Source organism: Choloepus didactylus, chromosome 2 (genome assembly GCF_015220235.1).
Source record: "Choloepus didactylus isolate mChoDid1 chromosome 2, mChoDid1.pri, whole genome shotgun sequence".
Classification (NCBI taxonomy): domain Eukaryota; kingdom Metazoa; phylum Chordata; class Mammalia; order Pilosa; family Megalonychidae; genus Choloepus; species Choloepus didactylus.
The window spans coordinates 101,999,185-102,011,099 of NC_051308.1; the positions used below are offsets into that span (position 1 = coordinate 101,999,185).

At 42.0% G+C, this 11,915-nt stretch overlaps 1 protein-coding gene across 1 annotated transcript; it reads left to right on the top strand.

Moving 5' to 3' along the window:
- Positions 1-1,629: 1,629 nt before the first annotated feature.
- Positions 1,630-9,816, top strand: CCDC190 (coiled-coil domain containing 190). Its single transcript, XM_037813277.1, has 4 exons — positions 1,630-1,812; positions 2,921-3,142; positions 8,299-8,410; positions 8,690-9,816. The coding sequence occupies exons 2-4, from the start codon at positions 2,947-2,949 to the stop codon at positions 9,249-9,251; spliced, it is 870 nt and encodes a 289-aa protein (XP_037669205.1). The 5' UTR covers positions 1,630-1,812; positions 2,921-2,946; the 3' UTR covers positions 9,252-9,816.
- The last annotated feature ends 2,099 nt before the right edge of the window (positions 9,817-11,915 follow it).

The window sequence follows — 11,915 nt, forward strand, 5'->3', positions numbered from 1 at the left end:
TGATCTGCTCCTTCATTCTTCCCTCTCCATCCCCTTGGGGTGGAGATGGGAGCATGATCTTGCCTGTATACCTCCTCTCCCTCATCTTTTCAATACTTACACCCCATGAGGTTGAGGGCCAGGAGGGGAATATGGGAGGCATCGATCTTCCTATGGAACTGCTGCATTTGCGGTGTTGAGGCATTGCTGATGCTTTCCTACCTACTCATGCTCCATGTGGCTGCTGTCCTCTGTTTTTAAGATGATGTCTATAGTGGTGCTCTGTGTGGTTTTCATGATGAAGTTCACCTTCACTAAGATCTACTCTATCCCTGTCTCCCTTTGGCCCTGCCTGTGGTTCCATCCCTTAAATGGCCTAGAGAATTTCAGGGGAACCCCTGGTTTCTTCTCCTTCATATAATCTTAATGCTTCCTCATATGGAGCTGGGGAACTGCTAGAGTCCTCCTTGGGCCTCTCAAAGCACTGAGGAGAATTAGAATGGTATGGCCCCTGCCTCTTCCCCTTTCTTGTCCTTCTGCCATGGATTATTTCTGAGAGCCTCTCTTCTTCAGCTCTCTCAAGATGAGATGCAGGAATAAAACTTTTCTAAGATCTTCCTTGTATCCTTGACTTCAGTGGCAACAAAGGGATAGGGTAGGGGCTACAATTTCTGTAGTTCATCAAACCTCCAGCTGTGGAGTGAGGTGCCAGTCTCCCTTGTGTAGGTATCCCATTCTCTATGATGATTCTCTCGGAATCTCACCCTCACTCATTTGAATTCTGTGAGAGAATTACCTCATGGGAAGTGATGGGAAAGGAATTACCTCCTACTGAGCGAACAATGGTGAATTTCCCTCTCCCTCTCCCAAGTAATCTCCTTATAATAACTTGTTTGCTGGGCGATGATTGTGAGTAATAGAGTCTGTTAAACTGCCTCTCAGTTAGCTCTGGGGAGATAAACAGGCCCCAGTATTGGCAGGTCTCTTTAGACTGTGGAGTATTAGAGCCTATTGTTTTCAGCTAAGGCCCCAAGGCAACAGGAAAACCCCACTCAGCATCTTATTACATAACCAATAGTTCAGCTTGGGTCTGCCGGAGAATGGGTAACCAACATTCTCCTGAAGCTGCCCAGAAAAATAATCACAAAAGCTCATTCAAATTTCGCTTTGCCTAAACCTGTTGTCACCACTTTGAGCATCTTAATAAGCACTGAATGCACTGAACATCAATAGAAGCTTGCAAGAAGTCAGTAGTGTGTCAGCAAGGCAATAATAATAATTACAACAACAACTCCTCTCCTGCATAAAATGTCTACAATCATGACAAAATGACAAGGTGCCTTCATCTTGGGTCTAATCTGGATTTCAAGAAGTAGGAACGTGGTGTAGGGGTGCACAGAAAACAGAGGAGGAGAAAGAGAGAGGACAAACAGTACAATTCTCCTTGCTTTTATTCTTGGCTTCCAAGAACACAGTCCAGAAGGAGCACTGTGTGCGCCTTGGAGGAGGGTAGGGGTGGTGGCTAGAAACTGGCAGGTTTCCTTCCCACACAGAGCTATTTTAGAGGTCTGGCCTCTCCAACAGGGATTGGTGCCCACGGCCCAGGGGGTTAGTATTCCTGACCAGGGGAGGTGGCAAGGGAAGAAACCTTTCAAGTGCATTCAACATGTTCCTTCTGAGCCCTCGCCAACCATGCCCCCCTACACACACACACACACACACACACACCACTCACAAGTTTACTGAAGAAAAACAGGGTCATTAATCCAGACTCAGCCTGGCATGGCAAAAGAAACAAGCAGCATTCTCACAGGGAGAAACTTGAATTTGTAGGTAAGTGCTACTCTGTTTTTTAATAAAAGTTTAGTCTATACTTTAGACTGTAAAGTAATTTGCCTTAAAATGTGCTTTATTCCTGTGTCCTGAGGTTGCTCTCCTTTTCAACACTCAGCATTTTCCTGTATTATCAACACCAAACCTTTATTGATAGCATTTCATTTATATCTTGGGCACATACTGTGATCTTAGCTCTCAGAAGAGTATTGCAAAGAACTCAAGGGTAAGGGAAGATGAGGCCCCACCTGTTAATGTTATAGAGCTCAGGGGAGAAAGAAAGTGGTATGGGCTTGGGCATTGGGATATGTGAAGGGCAGGGAGGATCTAAGGTCTGAGAATATAACCAGAAGCAAGAACAGAGGAGTTAATCCCCAATCCAGGTGGTTTCACCAGAGCTGCCTATACTACTCCTTTTGGATGCGTGTTCTATTTCTTAATTAGGAGACACTGCTCTGTTCACTTCTTGAGATACCGATTTTTCATATTTGGCATGCATTATTAGACTCCAGAGTCACAACAGCTGAAAACTTCTTGACAATAGGATCTATGTCTTGTTCACCAGCATCCTCAGCTGTAAGCACCTTAGCATAGCAACCAGCACATGGTATGATTACGCTCTGGATGAACCCATGCAAATGTCAATGAATGAACTGGATGGCCCCAGAATGGCTCTGCCGTATGTCCCCAAATCCTCCCCATCCTGCACCACACATTTGAACAGGCTTTTCAGGAGGCTTTAAGTAACAACAGAAGTGACTTCTATTATTGGATGGATAATGCCTTATATATGTAAGATGCTGCTATTTTTTTTTCAAAGAGCTATTAATACTTCTCACTTGGTCTTTGCAACAATCTGATTGGGGGGGGGGCGGTGTAGGGAGCCTATGGTCTATCCCTGTTTTTTGACAAGGAGACTGAGGTGCAGATGATTGCTTTTACCTCAATGCTTCTTTTTCACTCTTGAAACTCATTTTTCTTTAGAGCAAAAGTACCCAGTAGTGTGATTTCACTTGATTAGGTGGCTGTGGTTTCAGAAATGTACAAGTTTCAAACACCAATCTTTGACTAAAAACCAGGAGTCAGGCTCCCTGTCTTGTTTTTGCAGGCTAGTTGTGGTTTTGTCTTTAGACCATGAAGAGGATTGAGAGACACATGACCAAGGGACTACTGTATAAACACTTTGATTTGGAGAGAAAGTATGCCAAACGGGCTGAAGTCATGCTGGGCCAAAGATTGCAGAGCCTAGAGAATATTTGCCTCTACCACATGAAGTGGCTAACCAGGGAGCAGAGACAGCTCCAAAAGGAACTGCAGCGGTTGCAGAAAGGTAAGGCTTCCAGTACTGGGGGGAGGCAGGGCAGGGCACCAAGCCCATCACTTGCTGAAGCGAGATTACTCTCACCCTTTCCTCAAAACAGGGGCCCTCTCAGGACCACTGGACATCAGGAAGCAAGAACTCTGGGTCTTAACCTGGAGTTTAGGCTGCCTTTCCCTCTGTACCCCTCCTTTCCCAACTGCACAGTTCTTTGGAGCACTCCATTCACAAATTTTCTTGAGCTAATACTTCTCAGGCTTCCAATCACTGCAGTCTTTCAAATTAGCTCGCTCTTGTTTAAATCCTTTGTTTCCCACTTCCTTATTTTATTTCTCATTCTTCTTTTCTTTCACTATTTCTGGGTTGCTTGGTTTTACCCCCTTTTTTTTTATGTTTGGTCCTTCTGTTTTGGATCTAACAACCATTTGTTGAGCACCTACTCATGTGCAAGTCACTGTACAGCTCTTCTACTTTATGAAAGGAAAGTCAAAGAAGAAAGTTCTCCAGGATTAGTTATCAGAGAGTGGTATATGTATGACAATAGCTGACCAAAGCCCTCCTTCCCATGGGGAAGGGGGGGTTAGTTGCAAGAAGCCCCAGGCAATTTTCAACACTCACCTATTTGAGATGAAGGCCCTTCCTTTCCTCTGTGGAAAGTGAATTTCTCATTTACCCTCCTTATGCTCCAAAGTAAATTCATACTAGAACCTGCAGATTTTGCTTAGAATTAGAAATTTCCGCATAGGCGATAGTGTTTTCTTCATCTTTTAAAGCCAAAGAGTAAACATTTTTATTCATTTCCCCAAAGAAGACCTTTACCCCAAGCTGTGTTCTCATGTACTTTATAATAGTCCCTTCCCATAAAACCTCCTTCCCCAGGATTACCCTTTTCCAAATTTATACATCACTTAGAGGAGTAACGTTGCTAGCTTTAAAACAGCTGATCATTACAAGTGGCAGAGCTACATATAAGAATCCAGAAGCTCAGAACCTCTAAAGCTGTCTACATCATGCAATAAAAAAGAGGGGAAAAAATTCGGAAGGAATTCTTTCCCAATGATTCCATCTTCATCCATTAAAACATAGTGGTTGAGAAGACAGACTCTGGAGCCAGATCATCAGGGTTGGTTTAAATCCTGACTCTATCAGTTACTGGCTCTGAGGCTTTGGGAAGTTTACCAGATCTGTATGTGCCTCAGTTTTCCTCAAATGTAAAATAGAAATGATATTACCTAACTCATGAAGTTATTTGAGAATTCAGTGAAAACTTTTTACAGTACTTAAACACAAAGTAAGTATTGTGCAAGTGTTTACTTATCAATCAGTAGATAAAAGATTGTTACTGGGTTGAAACTCTTCTACAGCTTTGTTTCAAGTTGTCACAATCATTCAATTTTGGTAACCATTTTTTTGTCCACAATTAAAATAACTCGATTTTGCAATCACTTCAAAATTCAGCCTAAAATAGACATATCTCAGCTCTTTAAGAATACAGTCTTTCTTAATTAAGGCAGAAGCCAGAACACAGGAGCTCTGAAAATGATGTAAATTTTTCAAGGGGAAAGCTAAGATGCTATGGCTGAATGCAAAATCTTTTACATCTACACATCTAATGTGTGGACAAGAAAAACAAAAGCCAACAGTCTGAATTATTCTAAGCTCCAGCTTCAGGCTTGGATGGTAACTGTAAACAAGTAATTGAACTTTTCAGCATCAATTTCCCTATTTGTAAAAAATGGCTGCAGCCAACCTAGAAAGAGAGCTCACATACTCAAAAACGATCTTGGAGGCCATTAGATTGACTCCCACTTCAATTCTCAAAAAGGAACCCATGGTGATGAATGCATACTATGTTATCATACTGTGGACAGTGGATTGTATACTATGAATGATTGTATGGTGTGCGAATGTATTTCAATAAAACTGAATTCAATTAAAAAAAAAAAAAAAAAGAATACATGGAGAGAGTGGTCTTCCTTAAATAGGATCATTAGGAGACCTCTCTGAGAAGGGGACTCTTGAGCCAGGTCCTGAAGGACCATGACAAGAAGTCAGTCTTGTAAAGAGTTGCAGGAGGAGCCTTCCAGGCAGAGGACACTGCAGTGCAAAGGCCCAGCAGCAGGGAGGAATCTGGCCTGTTGGAGGGCCAGTGCGCCCATGGCCCTACGAGGCTGGTGCATGCAGGAATTTGCAGGCCTGGAGCCTAGACTTTGAATCACCTCCTAGGTGCCTTGGAGGATTTTAAATAGAAGACTTAAGTGATCAGGCTAATGCTTTAAATGCTTGCTCTGAGGCACATGGAAGAATGTTCTGCAAGGCGGCAGGCATGAAGGCAAGGAGAGTGTTAGGAGAGACTGATGCAGTGACCCAGGCAGAGATGGCATGGCTTGTCTCGGATGGGAGAGGAATAGGCAGTTCAAGATATTTTAGGATCAGAGTGGCAGGAATGGGGTATAAGAGCTCCTGCTTGTTCAAACCCACTGTGAAAACGTCTCCCATAGACTTGGTGGGTCAGGGGTAGCAGTGGGGGAGCTTAGAAAAGGGCCCAGATCCCAGGAAGTACAGGTTTGGGCTTTGTGGTCTCTCCTTAGTCACACTGTGCCAGTTTGGATATATTATGTCCCCCAAGAAAAAGCCATGATCTTTTAATCCAGTCTCCTGGGATATTGGGATTAGATTGTTTCCATGGCGATGTGACCCACCCAACTGTGAGTGACACCTTTGATTAGGGTGTGACCTCTTGATTGAATGTTTCCGTGGAGGTGTGGCCACACCCAATCAGCCTGGGTCTTGATTAGTTTACCTGAGCACTATAAGAGCTCAGACAGAAGGAGCTCAGAGAGCTGCAGATTAGAGAAATGTTTTGGAGACGGCCGTTAAAAGCAGACTTTTGCTGAGGCTTTTGGAGATACTAGCCCAGAGATTGCCCCGAGAAGATAAGCCTAGAGACATTTTGGAGGATGCCATTTCAAAATGCAACCTGGGAGCAAGCAGATGCCAGCCACGTGTCTTACCAGCTAACAGAGGTTTTCCAGATGCCATGGGCCATCCTCCAATGAAGGTACCCGATTGCTGATGACTTACCTTGGACACTTTATGGCCTTAAGACTGTAACTTTGTAACCAAATAAACTCCCTTTATAAAAGCCAAAAAAAAAAAAAAAGGGGGGGAACCCGAAGATCAGATACCTACCCTCAAGGGAGGGTGCAAAAGGCCAGGCTTGAGGCTGGTGGCTCTCCTTCCTGGGAAGAGTTACCTCAGTGGCTGGTGGTGTGGAAAGACTCTGGATTAGGAGGCAGAAAACTTTGATTCAGGGGTCTCTGCCTCCGTATCCTTTCCAAAGTCATGCCTTCTCTCAGCCTCAGACTTCTTGACACTAAAATCAGGGCAAAGGGAAGAAAACAATTTGTATTAACATTACATTGTGTCAGAAACTGTGCTAGTAATATTTTTGGTTTTTGGCCAGGCTTTACAAACACATGTGAAATATAGATATGAAAAAGCATAATTCCTGCCTTTGAGATGCTCGGATTTAAATTGGAAGATAGCTGTGCTTGCAAACAACTATGATATAAAATGTTAATGGTTAAATTGGAGTTTTATTACAAAGTAGGACAGGAACATAGGAAGGTTTCTATGTCTGTCAAAGAGCCTCAGTTAGGATCTGCCAGAAGAGGTAGGTGTAAGCAGAATCTTAAACGAGGAAGAGGAATAGGGTAGAAAGGGATAAGAGTTTGTCACGTAGAAAAAGGTCACTCCCAGCCAAGGAACAGTATGCTCAAAAGAATATGAATGAGCACAAAATACTACAAATAGCCCAGTCAATACTGCAGGAGTGAGGCATGAGGGGTGAGGGGCTAGAAGGTGTAGAAGCTGTGCTTAGCAGCAAAGCTAGATGGGCAGTGAATCTAATCACAAAGAAAAGCTTCATGGGCCTTGCAAAAGTGTTTAGATTTTACTCTGTAGGGTTTGGGAGTTGGAAGGTTACACATTCAAATGTTAGAAGGATCCCTTGAAATGTGGTGTTTAAGGTAAAATAGACAGAGGTCAGGCCAGAGTCAGAGTAGACCTCTTGGGTGAATTCCAAAGTTCAGGCCACAGTTTGAAAGGCAAATGAAAAGAGGATACCAGCATCTCAAGACACTTAGGAAGTTTAATTGTCGGGACTTGATGACTAATTATATGTCCAAGGGCAAAGAAAACCGGAGTCAAGGGTATATTTCCTGGCACAAAGCAGGCACTCAACCCTATTTGCAAAATTGGATGACTGACTTGATAGAAGATGCCATTCCTTTGCAGAGTGAACACTGGATAAAGGTCATGTTTCAGAGGGAAAAAAAAAAAACAAAATCTGCTCATTTCTGAACCTGTTGGTTCCATAGGTCTAAAATGCAGAAGAGTGGCCTGGCTGGTAGAAGAAGCTCAAAATTCCTCAGTTTATAGGAAATAAATGAAGTGCTTACATGGAAGAGAACTCTTCTCACCCAGGGAGACACCAAAGGAAGAGGGGCCCACAAACACTGATCTCTGTATCCTGACTACCTCCCAAAGGAGTGATCAGATGAAAAGGGCATTAGGAATTTAATGTGAATTCTAGGCCCCTTGTTTGGTAATATTCCCTCTGCCTGGTGCCCACTATCCCCAGTGCAGATTTAGGAGGCTCACTCGCATTAGAGCAAACTAGTGCAAGACTTTCAACCCCAAATGACCAACTCCTGAAATGTCTTGAAAACAAACTGGGTCCTCTATAGCAGCTATGACTACAAGATACTGAAACACCAAATCAAAAAGTGAAAAATCCCCGTACTCATGGCCAGCAGTTGAAAACTCCAGCCACAAGTGGGTAGGAGGTCATGTATTTGTGGTGAGACAATAGGACACCTTCTCTAGGTATCACTCACACCCAGTTATTTTGTTCCTGAAAACACTGTGCTTGCCAAATAAAACAATCAAACAAAACCTCCATGGGCCTAGCCAGTGCACAACTGCTGATCTAAGTGTTTCTAAACCCACTTTAACATGTTATAAGTACACATTGGGGAACTGAATTCAGTTTTCTGTTTTCTTCCATTATTCAGACACAGCCTAATGTGAAATGTGAGGGAAGGTACTCTTAAAGACCAGTTTCTAGCATTCTTTTTCTTTACTTTTTAATGAACTCAATGCAGATATCATCAAGAAAAAATTCTCCTATTTTGGGAATGGAATCCAGGAGAGACCAAAAGATGTTCTTGTGTTCTTACCACAGAAGCAGAGAGCCCCACAATCTAATAAACCCAGGTAAGAAAATGCTTATTAAACTCGTGGATATGACACTGAATCCCTCTTCCCATTTGACCTCTTTAAATCATCCTTGAAAAAAATGCTGCCTTCCCCTTCTTAAGTGAGGAGATACTTTTCCCCACTTTCTTACCACCCATTCTCACCCACCACACCATTCTCACCCACTTAGCTGATACCATAATGAAGGGGGTCACAGTCTAATAACTTGAAAGATCTAAATGTGAGCCTCTTCATCAGTTTTGAAAGTGGTGTCTTCTTTTTGACCTCCTTTTCCAGAGCATTGACAGCCAATATGTCCCAAAAAATATGTAAAACCAAGTCCCAGATGCCGTCTTTCCATCACACTGGCCTCAAAGTCTCCAAGAGGAACAAAGATCAGTTGCTATCTCAGAACAGCAGAGCTGCCCGCTTCACTGAAGAGAAGCCACAAGTCCAAGAGAAAGATTCTACAAACCCACCTAAGGGTGCAGGCACCAGCAAGGGCATCTCTATTCTATGTAAAGATCGAGAAGTCTCCATCAACACCCCAGACCAAGGCCCTGGACCTAGCCTAGCCAGTGGCAGTGGAATGACACATGCTGATGAGACCAGATCAATAGATGCCAATCTAAAGCCAGACTGGGATGCTGGGAAACAAATTCCCTGGAATCCCATGGAAGGGGCAAAAAACTTTAAGGCTGAGCCCACAAAGGCAACCTATTTAGAGTTGTTTGAAAAGGTCAGAAATGCCCACTATATCCGGCACAGGGTGCCCCCTGAGTCTGAGAGGTTGCTTAGCACAGGAGAGATATTTGTGCATGAGGAATCTTTAACAGTCCAGGGAAAGAAAGGAGTGTAAGAACAGGCTGCCTATCTAAGTTACTTCCTCTCTAACCACCTAATACAGCCTCCCCAAAACTTACAGTCATCAAGGAAATGTGTTCCTCAAATAACTGTAGTACACAATACACACACACACACACACAAACAGCAATATATGACAAAATTTTCGTTTAAACCCCAGGTTTTTCTCCCCTTTACAGGAATATAATCTTTCGCTGAGTGAACAATGCTAGTATATGAAAAATGAGAGGGAGGATAAATCTTCTGAAAATATTTTCAGTGTTGGACTAGTGTTGCTAATGCCATGAAAAATATGAATCTACATTGATGACTAGTTTTTTCCTGAAAAGAAAAATATTAAGGGGCCTCCTTTCATTTATCCCCCTTTCTTATAGGAGATTCTTATGGTGCCATCTGCTGGCGAAATGTCATAGCACTTTCTGTATGTTTTAATTTCACATAAGATGGTGGGAAAAATGTATACTATAAACTATAAAGCAGTCCATAAATAAAACCTGCTCTTCTGCCATAGCTCTGTGTCCTTTCTTGAAACCCTTTTCTTGCTTCTTTCATTTCCAGGTAGCTCCATTTTAGTTTTCTTATTCCCACTTTAATCCTACTCACATCAAACTTATTGGATCTTATTAAAAGATTAATGAGCAATCTAGTTCTCCCAAAATTTCTAAACACACTGTCAAGCTCACATCTGAATATATAGAAAGCAATTTCAGGGTAAAATGAGAAGTACTAATTTCTTCAAACAATTACTGTTTTATGTAGCCACTATGACTAGAGCTATGCTGTAAATGGATCTAATAAACCTTCTCTCCCAATCAACCGGTCCAGATATCACACTAAAAGTAGTTAATATCAGAAGTCAGCAGAAAAAAATAGTTCTGTTAATGCTTTTTTAACCTATTTTTCACCTATTTAGTGCAAAATAAAACTATCATCTCTTTTATCATTTATTATTTATACTGACTCCATCACAATAAACAACTTGAACTTTTAGGTCCAATGTCTTAAAGAAATCAGGTATCCACTGATGAGTAAATTCAGATCTTCAATGCAATGGCAAACTTGGATTCCAGAAGAATCAAACTCTGAGCCCATTTAATATAACCCAGCCTGGGATTATTTAAAGAAGTAGGATCCATTTAGATCTGAAATAGTAAAGGACCTCAACCTATTAATATTACAAAAGGCCTAAAATGAAGATTTAGTTCATGTTTAAAATTCCTGCGTTTAAAAGTAAAAATTCATAATAGCGCTTATTTCTCAGTATCTCTTACTTGCTGACTGCTTTCTGTACAACATGGAAAATGATCCTCACAGCTCCAAAAACATTTTTCTTTATCCCCATCTTACTGACAAGGAAACTGAGGTTATAGAGCAGGGTAAACTTGTTAGTAAACAGCCAGACCAGAATTTGATCCCAGGTCTTCTTGGCTTTCTTGGCACACTCTCCTTTCCCACCTATTTGAAGACAAGAGCTTGAGCCAGTCATATGAGTCAGTTTTATTAGCCCAGCCTCTGGTCTTCAAAGAGGAGACAATACTTTGCAATGGAAAGAGCACAAGAACTCTGCTCCTTCCAATACGTTCTTCCAAGAAGCAATGGGGAAAAGCATGCCCGGGTTGATGAAATGGATTCATGAAAACTTAATTTACACTAACCAAGATTAGGCCAACAGGGATAGGGCAGGCATGTTAGTAAAACTCCTTTGTGAACTGCCCAAGCCCTCTCCCTTATGTTCTTGCTCCTTATCTTCTATTCAAATCCTTCCAATCTCCATCATAATTTTCCTCCAAGAGGGACTTCCCTGATTTAACCCACTCTTACATGGGTCTTTTCACTTGTGATATTCATAACAAGAGGAGAGGGCCATCATCAGGACAGGGAAGACCTTGGCTACAGCCCAGTCCCTACTCCACTTTATTAAACCCTCTCGGTTCCTAAAACCAACACCTCACTCTTGTGATCACAAGATACAAAGTTCTGAAAGCTACTCCCATTATCTTATTTCTATGTTCGTATATCTCACAAACCCAGATGTGTCTATTCTCCTAAATTCAATATTTTAGTACATTGTATTTCAAATAACGTTTCATGCATTGCCACGAAATTGTGCATTTTCAAACCTTCTAACCACATAGATTACATTTTCTTATTTTGTGTAATACATTTTCCTTCATCAATACAATGGATTTCTTCCCTAATTAGCACAAATTAGCACAATCAAAGGGAAAGCTGCTGCACTGTGGCTTGCTTGGCTTGACTCATTAAATTCTAAAGGATATTTAAATCCCTAATCCTCATCAAACACATTGAGCTCTGGGATGACTTGCACCTAAATAGCTTAAAGTCCTTCACTTATTCCAGTGGTTCTCAACTGGGGGCTATTGTAACACCCCAGAAGGCATTTGTCAATGTCTGAAGGCATTTTTGGTCTGGAGTCTAGTAGGAAGAGGATGGAGATGCTGCCCAGCATCCTACACTGCATGGCACAGCCTCCAACATGACAATAGCACCAAGACTGAGAAACCTACCCGATGTCATTGTATTAACTCTTCACAAAAACCCCCTGAGTAGGAAATCAGCAGGATAATCACCCTCATTTTACAGAAAATGAAATTGAAGCCCTCAATAAGTAAAGTGACTCCCTCAATACCAGTGAGTG

Bases quoted from the DNA above. Each gene is read 5' to 3' on its own strand.
- CCDC190 (XM_037813277.1), top strand. From the start codon at position 2,947: ATGAAGAGGATTGAGAGACACATGACCAAGGGACTACTGTATAAACAC. The intron at 3,143-8,298 runs GTAAGGCTTCCA...AACTCAATGCAG, and splicing joins ACTGCAGCGGTTGCAGAAAG to ATATCATCAAGAAAAAATTC. The intron at 8,411-8,689 runs GTAAGAAAATGC...CTCCTTTTCCAG, and splicing joins CCACAATCTAATAAACCCAG to AGCATTGACAGCCAATATGT.